The 20,118-nt window shown below is 44.7% G+C and overlaps 1 protein-coding gene across 1 annotated transcript in view; it reads left to right on the top strand.

Annotated features, from left to right (window-relative positions):
* LOC140597426 (piwi-like protein 1) overlaps positions 1–13,456 on the top strand; it is a 57,403-nt gene extending 43,947 nt beyond the window's left edge. Inside the window, exons 9-19 of the mRNA XM_072745692.1 lie at positions 163–280; positions 657–771; positions 1,246–1,433; positions 2,591–2,663; positions 4,778–4,978; positions 5,118–5,221; positions 7,870–7,940; positions 8,339–8,495; positions 9,153–9,278; positions 10,358–10,505; positions 10,657–13,456. Of these exons, the coding sequence (XP_072601793.1) occupies positions 163–280; positions 657–771; positions 1,246–1,433; positions 2,591–2,663; positions 4,778–4,978; positions 5,118–5,221; positions 7,870–7,940; positions 8,339–8,495; positions 9,153–9,278; positions 10,358–10,505; positions 10,657–10,773 (1,418 nt within the window). The 3' untranslated portion in view covers positions 10,774–13,456. The remainder of the gene's footprint in view (positions 1–162; positions 281–656; positions 772–1,245; positions 1,434–2,590; positions 2,664–4,777; positions 4,979–5,117; positions 5,222–7,869; positions 7,941–8,338; positions 8,496–9,152; positions 9,279–10,357; positions 10,506–10,656) is intronic.
* The last annotated feature ends 6,662 nt before the right edge of the window (positions 13,457–20,118 follow it).

The raw sequence follows: 20,118 nt of genomic DNA, 5'->3' as shown, positions 1-20,118 counted from the left end.
AGATGTTATGATGTAGAAGTACATGCTTTTCACAGTACTCCATAATGACCCAGAGCTGTGTTCTCTCCATTGGCTCTTCCTCTTCCAGATAAAATCATCAAGGCTTCTTCACATACATATTTATTCTTGCTTGTTTAGCTATATCTTCTTAACTTTTTAAAGGTCTATCAGATAAAATGCGAAAAGACTACAGGGTGATGAGAGACTTGGCTCTTCATATGAGGTTGGATCCAGAAAGAAGGCAGCACGAATTACGGAAACTGATGAATACTATACAAACGTAAGTCCTATTCTTCTCTCTGTGTCTTTGTGTGTGTGTCCTGAAGATGAGACCCGTGCAGAACTCTTGATATCTCAGATTCTCCAACTAAAAAACAACAGGTTGGAAGAAAACGACCTCTTGTGGGAACAACTCTATTTGTTCCATTGATGCAAAGTTAGAGGAGGTCTGGAGGGGAAGAACAAAATAGAAAGACCCTAAGCACAAATGTGAGAGTAAGGACATGATTTCAGAGTACTAGAAACCCTCTCTCTGCAACATGTCAATACAGAAGACAAACAACAAGGCATCTTAGATTAACTAGAATTTTGCAAATGGATCATCATTTTTGCTTATTTCCTTTGGTTCTATTCTGTGGAAATATTTTAACTTTCAGAAATAGGGAGGTACAACGGGAACTTCAACTCTGGGATTTGAAATTTGATACCAACTTCGTGTCCTTCTCGGGAAGGATCTTGAAAGAAGTAAGAATTTTTCAAGGAAGAAGAGCGGTAAGACAGCTTCAAAATGGTCATGTTCTAGTTACTCTTGCAGTCATTTGGGGCCAAATGAATAATAATGCAGAGGACCTAAGTCAGGTCAGTAACTCACTGCTCTCTCTTCTTGGGCTGTTTGTCCTTTCTCTAGGGGAGAGCGAGCAGGTGTTCAGTTAGAAAGCATGTAACATCCTTGGCATATAGTAAACTCTATAGTTTACCATGTTTGGAGTTGTGGACATCTCTCGTGGCAAAACAATCTGCCAAGTATATCCTTAAGAGTCAAATAGCTAGAATCCAAACAATCCAGAGTAACCCATGATAGAATCCCAGTATTACTTACCACTATCTTAAGGGAAGAGTATGTAATTCAGTTATGACCAAAGTTTAAAATTGTAACGTTTCAGTAGGAAGTAGCAAGAATTTGCAATAGAAAGGCTCTTTGTCGGTATTTCTTTAAAAATTGAAGTCTTATACTATGTCTTCCAGTTTGACTCCCATCCACAGTTTGCAGATTGGTCGAGAGAGACCAGAAGTGGACCCTTACTCAATGTGAAGTCACTAGATCATTGGCTAATACTCTATCCTACGAGAAATTATGGAGCGGCCTCATCCTTAGTACAGAGTCTACGGAAAGTCACACCCACCATGGGCATAGCTATGAGAGAGGCAAAAATGTAAGTAGAGCTGAAATTAAGATCTATAACAACCGATCTTCAAATCGGAGGTAAAGTGGAGTCAGATTATATTAAATTATAGGAATTGGTCACTGTATTAAAACCCTGGAGGTTTGTAAACAAAAAAGCCTAATCTATTCCAATTAACTGTAAAATAGGCTTTGGGGATATATAGTTTGTGGCTATTGGGATACATGCTGAGGAAGCCAAACATTGAACTTATTTTTGTTTTAAGAACAAACTTATCAGGGTACTTGGGTGGCTCAGTCAGTTAAGCATCTGACTCTTGGTTTTGGCTCAGATCCAGCTGGGTGCTCAGTGGAGAGTATGCTTAAGATTCACTCTGTCTGCCCCTCCCCTTATGTGTGCATTTTACCCCTACGCAAATAAGCTCAGGAGTTATGGAAACTGTCTGATGTACAGGCAGCAGGGCAAGATTTCTAACACGTGCTCAGACCTCCAACAGGACATGGGGTCATAAGAAAGAGCAATTACTGTTTGGTTGCTTTCTAACTATAATGGAAGATCCTCAAAGTATTATTTCTAACATGATGATGCTTCTAGGAAGATTTTTTGGGGATAATCCTCAATCAGACTAGGGAAATTCCTTTCTCATTTTAAAAATTTCTTTTCACATGAATGAATGTGGAATTCTATCAAATGCATTTTGTACTTTTTTTTTTTTTTACATTTAATCTGCAATTATTTTTCCTATAATTCACCACACTAACTGTTTCTTTTTCTGAAGATTGCATTTCAGGCTTACTGTCACCCTAGGCCCATGGTATTCTACTTTTTTTTTTTATGATTTTTAATTTACTTATCTGATAGAGAATGAGAGTTATCACAGGAGGAGAGAAAGAGAAAGAGGCACTGAGCAGGGAGCCTGATATTCTAATATCATTGCTACTTTCAAGTTATTCTTTGGTTTTTGAACGTATATGATTTAATGATTTTACTCTGTCAATGGGACACCTGAGTGGCTCAGCGGTTTAGCTCTCGCTCAAATAAGTAAATCTTTCATGACCATTAGTTAAAAGTAGTTTTTTTTTTTTTTTAACATTGTACCTTGTTTTTATGTGGTGCTCCATTGGCTGCATAAAACGTTTGTTACATACTTAACTTTTGAATACAGATGATATATACTTATTTTCTAGGCTTGAAGTAAGTGATACAGTCCAGTCCTATACAACCGTCTTAGAAAATCATGTTTCCTCCAAAACACAGATGGTAAGTTTCTATTTGATAGCACTTACTTTTTTTTTTTAAGATTTTATTTATTTATTCATACAGATGCAGATAGAGAGAGGCAGAGACACAGGCAGAGGGAGAAGCAGGCTCCATGCAGAGAGCACGACGTGGGACTCGATCCAGGGTCTCCAGGATCACACCCTGGGCTGCAGGCGGTGCTAAACCGTTACACCACCGGGGCTGCCCCCACCCTTTTTTTTTTTTTTTTACAAAGATTTTATTTATTCATGAAAGAGACAGGAGAGACAGAAGCAGGCTCCATGCAGGGAGCCCGATGTAGGACTCCAGGATCATGCCCTGGGCCAAAGGCAGGTGCTAAACCGCTGAGCCACTCAGGTGTCCCATTGACAGCAGCTTCCTGTCTTACCTTGTAGTGTTATAAATCTCATCTGTTAGATCTTGAGTGTCTACCACTCAAAATTAATCTCAAGTGCCCTTTCTTTGGCAGGGACTTGTCTTCAATTTCTGTCCTTTCCTGTCTCTGAGGCTGTCAGCCTGTTCATGGTCTCTGACCTTTCAGCCATGTTCACTGGAGAGTGGGCAAACACTTTGGGAGAAAGTGGCCTCAATTGCTGAGATCATCTCTCTGGGTCCCTACTTCTTTCCTGTCTTAACCTAATAACTCTTTATGACCTTGTTAGACTGCCTGAGCCCCAAACAGGCACAGTCCCTGTGTTTTCATCAGTTTGAACAGCTCTTCTTAGGAGGAGACTGGCCTATGCTATTCCAGAAGCTGAAATTGTAGGATGCATTAGCTGACCACTCTCTGAATACTCAGAAATCATCACAGAAAAAATTAGAATCTAGATTTTGCAATTGTACTTAAAAGCCTGACTTATTGAGCTATTGAAATATACATAAATACGTATATTTATATATGTGTATATATAAATAAATGGAGGTGTGTGTGTGTGTAATCTGTACCCAAAAGATTAGGTGCTTTAAGAAAAGCATATCTATAAGTTAGTTTAGCCTTCATCTTTAAGTGATCCCAACAGGCATGGAGAAATCCTAAGCCAATAATGGATTGGTGTCCTTTCAAACACACACATTGACTGCAGTCTATTACAATTAGAAATCATTAAATCATATACATTCAAAAACCAAAGAATAACTTGAAAGTAGCAATGATATTAGAATATCAGGCTCCCTGCTCAGTGCCTCTTTCTCTTTCTCTCCTCCTGTGATAACTCTCATTCTCTATCAGATAAGTAAATTAAAAATCATAAAAAAAAAAGTAGAATACCATGGGCCTAGGGTGACAGTAAGCCTGAAATGCAATCTTCAGAAAAAGAAACAGTGTGGTGAATTATAGGAAAAATAATTGCAGATTAAATGTAAAAAAAAAAAAGTACAAAATGCATTTGATAGAATTCCACATTCATTCATGTGAAATTTTTAAAATGAGAAAGGAATTTCCCTAGTCTGATTGAGGATTATCCCCAAAAAATCTTCCTAGAAGCATCATCATGTTAGAAATAATACATTGAGGATCTTCCATTATAGTTAGAAAGCAACCAAACAGTAATTGCTCTTTCTTATGACCCCATGTCCTGTTGGAGGTCTGAGCACGTGTTAGAAATCTTGCCCTGCTGCCTGTACATCAGACAGTTTCCATAACTCCTGAGCTTATTTGCTTAGGGGTAAAATGGGGATACTAGTCTTGATCTCAGTAGGTTATTGAAGAATTAACTGAGTCAAGTACAATGCTTGGCAAGTGCTCTCACATAGCACCCATCATGTAAGGGGTGACGTTCCTGATGATGGTACGTTTCAGTCTGTGCTTGTTAACCCTCTGTGTCAACTTCATGATAAACTCCTAGAAACAGAATAGCCAGGACGTAAAGACTTTGCAAGTGCAAGTGATTCATGCATATTGCCCATGCCTGGCTCCTAGGCTCTTTCCTCTTCCATATGCTCACCTTCGCCATTATTGAATGGAATGGGATTCCAGACCCTTTACCCTCCTGGGCCAGCTGTGGATTGAATGAACAGACTCTGTTCCTCCACCTAGGTAGTTTGCTTGACGTGACATCCACTTCTCCCATTACTGTGGTTTCATGTCCTCGGTAGTCTTGTTGCTTTCTTTCAAGGTCCTTTGCGTGCTGTCCAGTGAAAAGAAAGACCTGTATGATGGCATAAAACAATACCTGTGTGTCAAGTGTCCGACCCCAAGCCAGTGTGTCGTGGCACGGACCTTAGACAAACCCCAGACGCTGATGACCATTGCGACAAAGATTGCCCAGCAGATGAACTGCAAGATGGGAGGAGCCCTCTGGAAGGTGGAGACAGGAGTACGTTGGATTTCATTGCCTTCTCTTTATTTCACTTGTGTTCAGTGGAATTTAAGACTCAACCATCTTAAACGCAGTTGCTTAATTGTGCTTCTATTGTGTTCTAACTCAATGTCTTACCTTTTTTAAAAAATTTCAGTTACAGAATGCGATGTTCATTGGTATCGACTGTTTCCATGATATTGTAAATCGGCGGAAGTCAATTGCAGGCTTCGTGTCCAGCATCAATCAGGAATTGACGCAGTGAGTGGGCGTAGGCAGACATTGTGTAGATGGCAACTAGCTGTAGACCAAACAGGAGAGGTGGGCCTAACTAATGTTTGTTGACGAGGGCCATGGGCAGGGTATTCTCTTCCTCTTCTGGCAAAGTTATGCTCCAAATACATTTGATGTGGAAGGGTCTATATCATTTTTCTGTTGCTGCTTAACAGATGACGACAAACATGGCAGCTTAAGAGGACACTCCTGTGTCTGCGCGAAGGTCTGTCAGGCAGCCATCAGGTTGGCCATGTTGGCCAAGCCACATTCTCCTCTGGAGGCTTGAGGTCCTATTGCAAGTGCACATCCTTGTGGTAGAATCTTTTTTTTGTTTTGTTTTTGTTTTTGGTAGATGAAGGACAGAGGTCCCCCTTTCCTTGCTGGCTGCCAGCTACAGGCCTGTTTCAGCTCCTGGGACTTCATCCATATTCCTTCTCGAATGCCCTGCTCCCCCAGAGCACACAGTCCTTGTTCTGCTTCAAATCTCTCTTCCCCCTTCTGCTATCTTGCTTTTTCAGGGGGTTATGAAATTAGATAAGGTCCATCTGGAAAATCTTCCCTAAAGCCAACTGTGACATAGGACATAATCACAGGGGCGATACAATAGTCACAGATTCCAAGCGTTAGATTTCTGCTCACTGGGGGCTCTGATGATCAGTGAGTCTCCCCATTAACACACGGGGAAGGACTCAGGCCCCACATGGGGAAGACAGACCTAGGAATACAATCAGAAGCCTATAGGTACAGGATCTGCTCTTCACAGATCTATATGTAATGGATCTGCCGAAGAACATATGCTTCCATATCTCATGTTTCTCCCTTGCTCCAGGGATACTTTTGTTTTCTGTGCTTAGAGTAGAACCTACCTTCAAAGGAGTTTGCACATTCTTCAGTTTAGTTTCTTGAGCATTAGCATGTGTATGACCATCACCAATCACTGTTATGCTTCCTGAGGATTTACTAGCCCCCTTGGTATAATTACAGAGTATTCTTTAAGGGGGTCCATTTTTATTTTCATGAATGGCATCAATTATTCCAGTCTAGTTCCAGTTCTAGTTTAATATAATATTGGTTTGCTTTTATGGTGGGAGGGCATGTGGAAAATAATGTTTCAATCATGGAAAGAAATTAAGCTCTCATTCGGTTCATTTTTAAATTTTTAATTCTTTTAAATTGGAGTTCAATTTGCCAACATAGAACACCCAGTGCTCATCCCGCCAAGTGTCCCCTCAGTGCCCATCACCCAGTCACCCCAACCCCCACCCACCTCCCTTTCCACTACCCCTCGTTTCCCAGAGTTAGGTGTCTCTCATGTTTTGTCACCCTCACTGAGATTTTCACTCATTTTCTCTCCTTTCCCTTTATTCCCTTTCATTAATTTTTATATTTCCCAAATGATTTCATTCAGTTCATAAATAATTTTGAACCCTTGCTTTTTTTTTTTTTTTTTTTTTTTTTGCTTTTTTTTATGGTGAAAAAATTTATATTTAGATTTATAGTTGGCTGGACTCAGTTTAGATGATCCCAATTTTGTTGGCAACATCCAAAGCTCATAATCAGGAGCCAGTCGAACATATGCTTTCTTCTCTCCATCAGACCTGATCAAGGTGTTGACCTTCGCCACATCAGTGTCATAGAGCTTCTTTACAGCCTGTTTTATCTGGTGCTTATTGGCCTTGACATCCACAATGAGCACAAGTGTATTGTTGTCTTCTATTTTCTTCATGGCTGACTCAGTAGTTAAGGGGAACTTGATGGCATAGTGATCAAGCTTGTTTCTCCTGGGGGCTCTCTTTCGAGGATATTTGGGCTGCCTTTGGAGACACGGGGTCTTGGGTCATCGGAATGTAGGTGACGTGCAGATCTTTTTTTTTTTTTTTTGTGACTGCTCGCCTTTCACCACTTTCTTAGCTTTCAAAGCCTTTTCTTTGGCTTCAGCTTTGGGAGGGGCAGGGGCTTCCTTCTTCACCTTCGGCGCCATCTTCATGAAAGGGCGAACCCTTGCTTTTTGGCACAACGTTTCCGCTGCTCTGTTCTCAGCATTTGAACATACCATGATTTCATCTTGTAGACTGTAAATTCTGGGGAAAAAAAGCAGACAAATGTATTATATCATGTCAGGTCATTGCAATAGTTTGAAGCAATTAAAAAAACAGGGGATAGAAACTTGAGACCAGTATTGCTTGATCTGTTGGGAAGTGGTCAAGTAAAAATTACTGCTCCAAAGCAGGTGGTTCCCATAAAGCATGATTATGGATGAACCATTTTTTTAAGACCTCAGCTTGGAAGCAGGAATCTCCAGGAACACTGGCTATTTATTTTGGGTGTCCACCATGAGACGGCAGTAGTCCTGCACATTGAAAGTGCGTGTAATTTGTACCAATGTTAGTGAATGCTTCCATATTCCTATTTGTGTGCATTCACAATTTTAATAAATGCCTAGGGTACTGGAAGAGACCAATGCTTCGATCTCTGCAGAGGCATCAAAGAATGGATTCCTGATTGGATCTTCAGCTACTCATAGTGACTCCCCCCTCCCCGCCACCAGAGGTCCTAGATTAACTCAGGATGAAAAATAAGGGAATTTTTAAGACTCCTATCTCAAACTGACAGCTTATTTTTCTCCAAACAAGGTGGTTCTCTCAGTGCATTTTCCAGGAATCGGGGCAGGAGCTTGTGAACGGGCTTAAAACCTGCTTGGAAGGTTAGTGTCCCATCAAGATTGGTGTGCCTGACTCCATCTGGGTAGTTGTCTGCAAGTGAACACACTGTCCCCCCGGAGACGTCTGGCAATGCCTAGAGATGCGCTCCATTGTAACAGCTGGGATGGAGGTGCTACTGGCCTCCAACTAGCGGGTAGAGACCAGGCATGCTACAGAAGACAGCAACACCCATTCTGCCCCCACAAAGAATTATCTGGCTCAGAATTTCTGTAGTGGTGCTGTTGAGAAATGCTGAGCTCACGTGAAGACCAAAAGGCAGTGAACGTGTCCTGGAGGCTACAGGATTGAAAGAACATGAACCTAGAAGTTGTTACAAATAGCAGTGGCCAGTTGGTTCTGAGTTACGGCTTATTCACCCGTGTTTCTGGTTTCCTTCCAGCTGCCCTGAAGCTCTGGTGTAAACATAATCAGTTTCTACCACAAGCTATCATTGTGTATCGGGATGGAGTTGGGGATGGTCAGCTTCAAGCACTGATGGATCATGAAGTCCCACAGATTGAGTCCTCCTTAAGATCTGTGTACCCTAAAGACTCTGGGTATATAAATTGTAAAGTGCAGATTTTCTAAACTCTACATTTCAGTCTTTGAAAGGAATATCACAGTTATGATCTGTGAATTAAGAGAGAGAGCATGGCACAGAGGGCATCAGTTGCTGGATGGGGAATTCATTCTTTGACTTTCTGGTCCACACCCAAGTCAGAGGACAGAGCAGAACTAGAATGTTCCTGATTGTATCCTCCCCAGGGAACCCCTAAGAACCTGTAACTTTTTTCTAATCTCCCTGGAAGCCTTGATGTAGGAGGGCTTGTTAAGCTCAGGTACTTATTAAAATCCATAAACACAGCCTGGTGATGGTTTGTGTTTAGGCAACTTCTTTATTCTGGAGTTTTGTAGGTCCTGGGGCTGGGGAATGCCTCTCCTCTGCCTCCTCTGCTTGTCACTGGGGCCTGGTTCCCACCACAGATAGAAGCAGCCCCAACCTTGTGAGGAAGTTCTTCCCCCTAAGATATGAGTGGCTGTGAATAGAAACCTCTCTTACTGCTTAGGTCAGGCTCATGGAGCTAGGACAGTAAAGTTGGTGTGTGGGGGGACTATACCTTCCACAGATTCTTCTTAAGGAATCCTGTGTGTGTGTGGTGCTTCAATACTCTGAATGCCTCTAGGACAACAGTACATCTGTCATTACTTTTAAGGGTCAAACTAACTTTCATTGTGGTGAAGAAACGAATAAACACCAGATTTTTTGTGGAGTCTCAAGGAAGACTTCAAAACCCACTTCCAGGAACAGTTATTGATGTGGAGGTGACCAAGAGGCAATGGTAAGCCCCCCCCCCACTTTTATTTAGAGATTCTCTTTTATTCAAATAGAAATAGAAACTTTTTAAAAAAGGTTTGCGTGGTTTGGTGGAGAATAGATTGACCTAAAGACGGTTTAAAAATTACACGAACAGATACACATGGGATTCTAGAGGTTTCTATCTTCCTTTTTCTCTTAGAATTTAAGCCTATATTGTAAACATACTGAGATTCTTCAGTTGTTAGGAGCAATGGTAGAACTTCTGGTCAAGCAGAGATTTGTCGATTGTGCAAATGAATTAATGTAGAACCCTGGATGGGAAATGAAACAGGACCCCTTCATACCAGCAGACAGGGAGCAAGGAAGGAAAGACAAGCATCGATCAATCTAGTAGAAGACAGGAAAGGGATAAAGGAAAAAGCAGGTGGGAAAGTAGGATTAACATAAAGCATAGCCTAATACACATAAGAAATCCGGTATCTAGGGAACCCTGGATGGCACAGCGGTTTAGCACCTGCCTTTGGCCCAGGGTGCGATCCTGGAGACCCGGGATCGAATCCCATGTCTGGCTCCTGGTGCATGGAGCCTGCTTCTCCCTCTGCCTATGTCTCTGCCTGTGTGTGTGTGTGTGTGTGTGTGTGTGTGTGTGTGTGTGTGTGTGACTATCATAAATAAATAAAAATTTAAAAAAAGGCCGGTATCTACAAGAACCTGGTGGATCTTGCCAATTCTATTAGGGGGTTTGAATGGGTTCCGTTGATCCTCCGGGAGGGGCATAAAACATCCATCCCTAGAACTCTGAGTTGAGTTTCCCTGTGGCCAGATCCAATGTGTCAGTTTCAAGTTTCTGCATCAAGGCGTCAGCGCAGATGCTTCTATAGAAATCTCATGAGCATTATTACATGGGTCAGTGGTTGCATTGCCCTTTATGGACTTGCTTTCCCAAATCCTCCCCCCACAGTTAAGCAGGCTTCTAAGTATAAAGGAAACTCTGTACAATGGATTTCTGTCCATTTGTCTCACATCAGATAGTAGGTTTGCAATGTTCTTTTTCTTCTGAAAATAAGCTATAGTCTATATTCATGTGTTCTGTGATTCCAGGTATGATTTCTTTATCGTGAGTCAGTCTGTGAAAGACGGTACTGTCACTCCCACTCATTATAATGTCATCCACGACACGGTTTGCTTCACCCCAGATAGGATACAGTATCTCACTTACAGACTATGCCACATGTATTATAATTTGCCGGTAAGTATTTTTATATGGATTTCCCTTTAGATCTCAAAGATTGTTCAACATTAAATCTATACTTTTTGAGCCTTCTGAATTGATATCTCTGAAACATTAAATTTAGATGGAAAGTTTAAAGAAATCCTTGTTGTTGTTCTTTCTGCTGAAGGGTGTCATTCGAGTTCCTGCTCCTTGTCACTATGCCCACAAACTGGCTTACCTTGTGGGCCAGAGTATTCATCAAGAACCACACCATTCCCTGGCAAGCCGTCTCTTTTACCTGTGACCAAGAGAAGAAAGCCTGATGACATGTTGAAAACCAGCATTTGTAAACTTTTTCTTTTTAAGCTGTACTTCTGAAATGCCTTCCTAGATGCATAGTTATATATATATATGTATATATAAATTTTTTTTTGAGAGAGAGAATGAATAAACTGGGAGGGGCAGAGAGTGAGGGGGGATCAGATAGAATCCCAAGCAGGCTCCCACTCTTAGCTTGGAGCCCAATATGCGGCTTGATCTTATAACCCCATGATCATGACCTGAGCGGAAATCAAGAGTTGGACGCTCAACTGACTGAGCCACCCAGGTGCCCCAAGATGCATAGTTTTAAATTCTAATCATTCTTGATAGCACATGGAAATTCAGAGTGGTGTGTCACTACTACCACTGACTTAACATAACCCTTCTAGTTTCCAAGCAGGAAAATGGACCACGAAGGCTGTGTCTTTCAACTCAACCTTTGAAATGTGTTACCATGACTATGATTGACCACACTTGAACATGTGGCACTTAGAGCAAGCTACTCCACTCATCGTTGAGATTGGGCATTAGTCTCATGAACAAGTAGACTGGAAAAATGACATCTTTTTTTTTTTTTTTTTGAAAAATGACATCTTTATGAAACCTTCATGTTTAAAGGGACAACAATGCTCTAAAAGGCAAAATGAAATGATTTATTTGCTACCTAAAACTTTGTAGGAAAGGAATAACCTATGTATGTAGTATTGGTTATTCTTCAGGGTAGGGTGGAAATTTGCACGTTATCTTTGGTGGAGCTGTAATAAGGAGAGCCTTGCAATTTAAGAATTGGCAGTTCTTGGAACACTGAAATTTCACTTTTTCTACAAAGAAGGGAAATGTAGAGTTCTATTAGCACTTCTGTTTCATTCATTCTCTTGTGTGTGTTTCAAATGTGACGTTACTGTTAGTGCCATAATCAGAAGAGTCTTGGATAATTTGTTAAAATGCAGCTGTTAGGTTTTCTGAAAACTGATACTTCCCCCCCCCCCTCGCTTTTTAAAACTATCTTTAAATAGATTCAGGAAACAAGATGTAAACCTTTGTTTTCTTACACTCCCAAATAAAATAGTATTTTGGTGACTGGCAGGGAGTAGATCAGCTTCAGGGATCCCAAAAAGGGTATGTTTATAAACAGTATAATTGTTTTGATAAGTCAGTCAATTTAGGTTTGCAATTTGAACTAGCCTTATGAGAAATAAAAACAAGTCATTTAAAAACATAATGTAATCCAGGTAACTTCTTAACTACCAGAACTGGCCTCATAATGATAAATGGAATACTGATGGATCCATAATTAAAGATAAGGCAACATGTTCTTTTCTGAATTTAACTTGTGATAATATATTCCTAGAGATATATAAAGAAATAGGAACAAATTCGGGATACCTGAGTGGCTCAGTGGTTGAGCGTCTGCCGTTGGCTTAGGGTGTAATCCCGGAGTCCTGGGAACGAGTCCCACATCGGGCTCCCTGCATGGAGCCTGCTTCTCCCTCTGCCTGTATCTCTGCCTCTCTTTGTCTCTCATAAAGAAAGAGAGAGAGAGAGAGAGAGAGAAAGAGAGAACAAATTAAAAATGGTTACTAAAACTTTCTGAAGGTTTCCCATATGTACAATATAAATCATTAACACTATACAAAAACTTCTAGATTTACAAATTTATAATGATGATGTGATTCAATGAAGGTCTTCATGTTAAAAATAATTGAATCAGGTCTTGTTATTTTAAAAACCTATTCTGGTCTTCAGTCTCCTTAATCTACAGACTAGGAAAAAAACACTGTTGGTTTTCTAAGATACATGGAAATATTTTTGTGACTAAAGCACTATCTGAATTTATTCCCCCCTTACTAGCACTTTATAAATTAGGAGAAGGTGGCTGATAGTCAACATTTCTAGGAGAGAGCCTGATCGTCCCAAAGGCTTATAAACTATATGTCTATAATGTATCATAGTGCCTAGTTTCACATTGCTTGAGTAGGTTGAGAAACTAATTTTTTTTTCAAGATTTTAATTTATTCATGAGAGAGAGACAGACAGACAGACACAGGCAGAGGGAGAAGCAGGCTCCATGCAGGGAGCCTGACGCCGGACCTGATCTCAGGTCTTCAGGATCACACCCTGGGCCGAAAGTGGCACTAAACCACTGAGCCACCTGGGCTGCCCTGTTGAACTAATTAAAGATCTTTCAGGAATGGATTTGGCCAAACTAGCAATGGATTATATAAGAAAATTGAACTTCCTGACTCTGGCAGTTGTGAATATATATATATATATATATATATATATATATATATATATATATATAAATTTATCAAACCTCCTACTGATAAGCACAGTTCAGAGACCAGGACAAAATTCCAGAAAAGGATGTTGAACAGCTTTGAAGATAGGGCGAGGCACAGAAGAACATAGCACCAATATCTAGTGTAAGGAAATCTAGAGCGATGACCCTGTTTGTTACGATCTTTACCAACTGCTGTTGGAAATAATGTTGGCTTTCATCACTGTCATGTTAACTGCAGATTCTAAGAGTCCATCATTGGGTTGACAGTCTTAATTTTTATTTTACTGAGAGTCTTTATCATGAATGGATGTTGAATTTTGCCAAATGCTTTTTCTCTCTCTGTTGAAATGATGGTGATAATTCAAGTCTAGCACTATGGCAATGCCTGTATCAGTTTTCTTTGCTGCTGTAACTGATTACCATGAACCTAGCAACTGCGGACCTCACAAATGTAATATCTTAGTTTTGCAGGTTAGAGGTCTGGCGTGGGATAAACAGGTCAGCAGTGTGTTTCTTTCTGGAGGTGCCGGGAGAGAATGCGTCTCCTTGCATTTTCCACCTTCTAGAGGCTGGCTGTATTCCTTGCCCCGTGGCCCCTTCCACCCTCAAAGCCGGCAGTGGCTGATTAATTCCCCTGTCCTTTCTAACACTGGCCCTTCTTCCCCACTTTTTCTTTTTTTCTTTAAAGATTTTATTTATTTATGAGAGAGAGAGAGAGAGAGAGAGAGAAAGGCGGAGACAGGCAGAGGGAGAAGCAGGCACCACGCAGGGAGCCCGACGTGGGACTCAATCCCGGGGCTCCGGGATCACGCCCTGAGCTGAAGGCAGACACTCAACACTGAGCCACCCGGGTGTCCCCTTCCCCACTTCTTTTAATGACCCTTGTGATGATGGTGGGAACACTTGGATAAGCCAGGATCATGTCCCTATTTTGTTAGGTGATGCGCAACCTTAGGTCCATCCGCAATTTTTCTTTTTAAGAAAGGCAGATTGCCACACGAAGTGCTTCGTTTGGACGTGTCTGGAGTCTTGGAAGAACACAGGAAGGACTACCCTGTGATCTCTTGCAGAGGGACCCTGTGATCTTGTTTGGAGGTTCTAGCGGGGGAGCACAGCTACTCCTATACCCTCTTTTTTTTTTTTTCTACTCCTGTAGCCTTGCTGAAAGAACAGTCCTCCATGGGGGAAGGTCGTCCTCTCCCACCAAGCGCACAGCTTCCCTAGGGATGCATATGGAGCAGTGCGGCTGGAAGGGGGCACCTGCCTAGCCAGCCAGATCAGGGGAATCATCAACCCTGGATCAATGGGTGACAGAGGTCCCAGCCAGATTGCCCTCACAGCCCAATCTGCAACTTTATTTATTTTTTTAGAAAGATTTTGACACAAAGAGAACACAAGTAGGCAGAGGAAGAATCAGGCTTCCCGCTAAGCAGGGAGCCCAATGTGGGGCTCAGTCCCAGGACCCTGGGATCATGACCTGAGCCGAAGTAAGCCTAACCAGTTGGTTAGCGACCTGGTTGGCCACTCTTGTGCCTCCCACCCCCAAATCTGCAACTTTAATTATCCTTCCTCATGTAAGGCAACATCTGGGCAGATTCTAAGGATTAGAACAGGAGCATCTTTTGGGGAAGGTGGGGAGGGGCAGAGGCATTATTCTGCCTCTCAGACCTTGCCCAGGAGTGTCAGGGTGCAAGGACCTACATATTTGAATGTAGGAACCCCTCCCTCCATAGGGATCTAGGGAGAGAAGAGAGACTTGGGGGAGCCCCCTGCTGGAGGCTCAGAGGACGGAATCCTTAAGTGCCTGCACTGGGTCCAGAGCTCCTTCCCCCCTTGTCCCCTTCACTCTGCACTGGTGACAGCTGAGCTGCCCCAGGTGGAAGATTTGTGGGAGACCCCTCAGCTCTGCTCCACTCCCTCACTCACCCAGGTGTCTGTTCCAGCCGTTCCTTCCCCTGCTGGGGTCTGTGGCCCAGGCAAGGGCTGACTCAGCTACCCCCAGTGTCCAAGAGCCCAGGACAGATGGCCACCATCGCTGGCACTGGAAACAGCAACGGCATGGGCAATCAGGGAGCACCTTGGCTGCAGCCACCCCCCGGGGCAGTGTTCCCAAATTGCTGATCCACAGAATTGCAACGGACTCCTAGGGATCTCAGAATGATTCTTGGGTTCCAGGTCATGCAGCCTGGGCTCTTTGGGTTCTAGTCTGGCAATGAGGTTGGTTGTTACCTCTCGTGTCCAGACAGCTGCTTGGTGTCTGCGTTTTGCTTGAGGCCCACAGGAGAAAAAGACAAAAAACCTGTGGGCTGCTCGTACTTCCTGCCCACAGCCTATCTCATCCCCATCGCTCAGTGGGCAAGTGGTGGCTGCTGAGTTCAGGGGAAGTGTGGGGGGGTGGGTGGCGTGTCATGCTTGGCCTTCTGGTCCCCTGGCACAGGGTGTGTTGCTGCACCCCCTTTCCTAAGGTCCTGAGCATGATCTGCTGACTCAGTGGTCCTCACCGCCTGGGGCTCTTGCTCAGAGGATCGCTCCTTCCAGCCCTGGAAGCATTGGTGTGGATTATTATGTTAGTTCCTGAAACCAGCTTCTCTCATGGAAAAACTTCAGGAACCCTCTCCCCTTGCTCATCCCCAGGCTCCGGATTCTATACTTGCACCCCTCCCCAAACTATAGACTCATCAATCCCTGGTTCCCTGGGTCCAATCTTAGGCTGAGAGTAATGGGCTTGTTCCAAGGAGGGCTCCAGTGGAACATCCACCGGACTTGCAGAGCCCCCCCCCCCCCCGCGCCGCTTTCCCTCCTGGGTGAGAGGACCACTGTGCATTGTCTCTCTGCCCCCCAGAGAGGAAGGAACCACGGGGTGAGGTGAAGACCCGCCCCCCACCACAATAGGAAGCTGGTAGGTTTGGCTGGTCTGTCACCTGTCCCTGCTCTTTGTCCTTGGGACATTGTGAATCTGAATCTGCATCAGAATGTTCTCTGAGCTTGGGATCCCTCTGGGGACCTCTATGGGGATCAATGTGGAGGAAGAAGCTGGGCTATGGAGGCCACTTCATTGAGCTCAGGGCTTCACTGTGGAAAAGAGGTTGCATCCTGATAGGCTCCTGGGCAGAAAGGAAACCCCCGTCTGGGAGGAGGGAGCAGCGGAAGGGAGCATGGGGTGCAGTTCTCTCTCTCCAGGGTCCCCTTTCTGTAAGAGCCTCTGGCCCTCAGGAAGCAGGGGGAGCACCCTCCTGGGGCACAGCTTCTACTGGTTCTCGGCCCCCTACCCCCACCCACCTTGGAGCTCAAGTGCAGGACAAGAGAGATGTGCTGACTCCCCCACTCTCCCATTGAGTGGAGCAAGTGGGAAGCAGAGCTCCAGGGGTTTGTCCATCACAGCCTCGACCCCTCCCCCACCTCCTCCCTCTCTGCTCAGGTAATCTGCTGTCAAGGCATCAGGGGAGGCCTTGCCATTTCCTTCTTGTAGGAGGGGCATCACATGACAGTGACTCAGACTCCCCACTTTTGTGTCTCTCTCCCCTTATTTCAGGACGCCCAGCACAGTGTGTACTGTCTCGGGAATCTCAGGGTTGGGGTATCCTGGACAGAGAGGTACCTGCCTTGCACTGGGCAGGTCAGCACTTTTGGATCAGGAGGTCCAGGCTGGTATCAACAGCTCCCTGGAGCTGCCCCCAGAACTGTGATGCCCAGAAGTTCTTGGCGCCCACCTCATTCCACTATTATGGTTATATTTGCCTCTTTAATTAGTTGTGGAATGAACCAACCGTCTTCTATTCAATGGAAAACTGAGTCTATTTAGAATGATCTGTTCGCTGAACAGATGCAGGAAGTGACCTCTAAGGGTTCCGTGTGATTTCTATTCCTTGGGAAGTTGTCTTGATGACTCATCCCATGTCTTCAGTGACTGTAGGACTAGCCATGATTTTCTGCCTGGCTTCGGACAAGTAACCTAACCCCTCTGAAGGCAGCTGCATGCAGAGGTGACTAAACTCACTTTATACGTTTGGGCCAAATGGACAAAGCCTGGTTAGGTGCTTGGGATACGTGGGGGAGTGTGGAGGATGGGGGGTTCTTTGGAAGGACCTGTGAGGCTGCACAATGAGTGTGCCAGGAGGGCAGTGACACGGCAACACTGCTGTATATCCCACATGCCCTAGATTCTGGTAGAGACAGCCAGCCCCTAGACATCTATGTTTTAAGAAAAAATGGCAGGGGGATCCCTGGGTGGCACAGCGGTTTGGCGCCGGCCTTTGGCCCAGGGCGCGATCCTGGAGACCCCGGATCGAATCCCACATCAGGTTCCCGGTGCATGGAGCCTGCCTTCTCACTCTGCCTGAATCTCTGCCTCTCTCTCTCTCTCTCTCTCTCTCTCTCTGTGACTATCATAAATAAATAAAAATTAAAAAAAAAAAGAAAAAGAAAAAATGGCAGGCACACAACATAGAACTGAGAAAAGAATGCCCATGGCAGAGGTTGGCTGGGGCTGGCTGGGATCATGCGGGCAGCAGCTCTGATGCGCGTGGCACCTCTGAGCTGTTCAGACGCTCAGGCCTGCTGAGCAAGCAGGGTTTGCACAGAGGACCCAGTTACCTGGGGCAGGCCACCAGCAGGCCGCCACGCAAATTTAGTGGACAGTAACGCGACACACTCCACGGACCTTACATGAATAATACTTCTCTCTGTCCTCACGAGTAATTCCAATTACTGTCACTCCTATTTTATTAATTTTTTTCATTTTATTTTTTATTTAAATTCAGTTAGCCAACTTATAGTATATCCTTAGTTTCAAATGTAGCTTTCAATATGTCACTCATAGTTTAGACACGAGCCATGGGCGCTCCTAGAGAAGTTTGTTGATCCGGCCCTGGGTCACATGGCGCGAAGGGCAGAGCTGGGCACAGAGCAGACTGTGCAGATTCAGACCTCACACTGTCCCCAGCATGGAGTGTTGTCCTCATTGTCCTGTCTCCAGAGAATCTCTGTCCTGTTCATCAGGTGCAACGGGGAGTGTGCAGCATGCTCTGGTGAGTAAGAACGTCACATCCTCTGCCTCCATGGATCCTAATTATTCTGGGGAAGATACACATAAAATAACCTCACAATGAATTGTCTCCTAATAGGAGACCCCTGAGACAGATCAGCTGGGCACAGCTCTAGTCAGGGAGATCTTGGGAGGCTCTCTGGGAGGGGGCTGAGTGTCCATCTGAAAGCATTCGTGGTAACTGGGGTGCAGCCTGAGTTATGGCTGGGTGGGCAGTGGGAGAGAGGATGTCTCCCTGAATGACCACTGGTCCGCTTGACTCCTAACTGTCGCAGAACCCGTGACATTCTAAATCAACTGTCCACATGACAGTTGCCCAAAGAATTAGCTTCATCTTCAACTGACCAAACCTGGGTGATGAGCAGCTAATATTAGCTAGGAAAGGGGCCTGCCAGGCTGGTGCTCTGGTGGCTTAATGGATGGAGTCTACAAAGCCCCAGTGTCTCGATGACCGAGGGTCTGACCCGCCCTCCGAGCAGCCAGAGCTAAGGCACAGCCCAGAATCGGCAGGGGCTCCCTGGCTCTGAGCGGGCACCTTCCTTCCTCCTTCCTTCCTCCCCAGCATCCAGTCTCTGCTGCACAAACTACAGTCACTCGACTTGCATCTACTCACTGATTTTGTACCCACAGGACCTTCAATGGAGTAGTCCATGGAGGTGATATTTGTGGCTCTACCCTGTTGTTTGGCCAGAAGTCCATTTGGATGCTGCCGAGACACTGCTGGGGACAGCCAGTAGATTTTCTTGACTACAGATGATTTTTTTGTGAATCCTGTGTTTGAATTCCCTATGATCTTCTCTTTTTGTAACGTAAGCCCTGATCCTGGAAGTACACTGACCACAACACGGTCGCTGTGCAGCTGGGAGAAGACCCTGGGAGTGCGATCGTTCATTGCTGGGTCACACTCCCGTTCTCCTTGTTCACCTGTGCCTGGGGAGCCAACTGAGTCCAGGCTGGGCCCAAGAGGGGCATTGCGATGTGGTGTGTGCTTACCACCCCCAGCAGAGTGATGCGTGGGGACGCGATTTTATTTGGATGACAGCACAGAAAAGATAATAGGACAGTGACCAGGAGCATGGGAGCTCGTGTCTGATGACTGGTATCCGATCATACTAGAAGCCACCTGGGAAAGTCACCTAAACCCCCTGTCCTCGGTCCCTGTCCTGTGACATGGGGCCTACTTACTAGTATTATGTTATAAAGCTTACTAAACTCCAGGTAATGCCGAAGGAAATGACTGGTACCTCGTAGTGCTGCATAAGTGATCCCATATGCCACGTCTGGAGGAATAAGCAAGAAATGCAGAAGTAGCTGCCTGCAGAGGGGTAGTGTGGACGGCTACAGGGCAGGAGAGGGTGGAAGGTGACCTTTCACATGGGCAAGATGCTTTACCTCAGGGAGAATGTCTGCCATCCTCTCCTGTGATCCCCCAGCAGCCCCCCACGGCATACACGGGGCAGGTGCAGTCGCCCTCTATTTCGTAGCTCATGGCACTGAAGTTCAGAGATTTTTAGTAACTTGCCCAGAGTCATGATGTTGATGACAGACGCATCTGGGACAAGAAAGGAGTTGGTTCCCTGGGGACGGAGATCCCCGAACCCGGCCCCCAACTGAGTCCTGTGGATCATGTCCTGGACTCCAGACCAAGCGCTTCCCTCTCTCCGTTCCCCAAACTCTCTTGCTGCAGAGACACAGGAGGTGCTTGTGCCAAAGAAGGCATATGCTTGACTCAGCCTCCACCCAGAGGTTTCCTGAAAGGAAGTTCCTTGAAAGGTCAGGGGCTCCAATCTGTGTCCCTTCTCCCTCAGCATCTTCACACAATAGCTGCCCAAGATGAACTCTTGGGGGTCTGACCTGTGGTCTGTGTGGCTCCCACGTGGCTCAGAGTCCAGGCATTTCCAAGCCAACTGTCCTCATGACAGCTCTCTAGTGAGTTACCTTGGCCTTCACTGACTAACTCTAGATGAACAGTTGGTGCTGATTAATGAGGACAGTGATCT

Source organism: Vulpes vulpes, unplaced genomic scaffold, assembly GCF_048418805.1.
Source record: "Vulpes vulpes isolate BD-2025 unplaced genomic scaffold, VulVul3 u000000740, whole genome shotgun sequence".
Taxonomy (NCBI): Eukaryota; Metazoa; Chordata; class Mammalia; order Carnivora; family Canidae; genus Vulpes; species Vulpes vulpes.
This window is presented reverse-complemented; position numbering and strand designations above follow the sequence as displayed.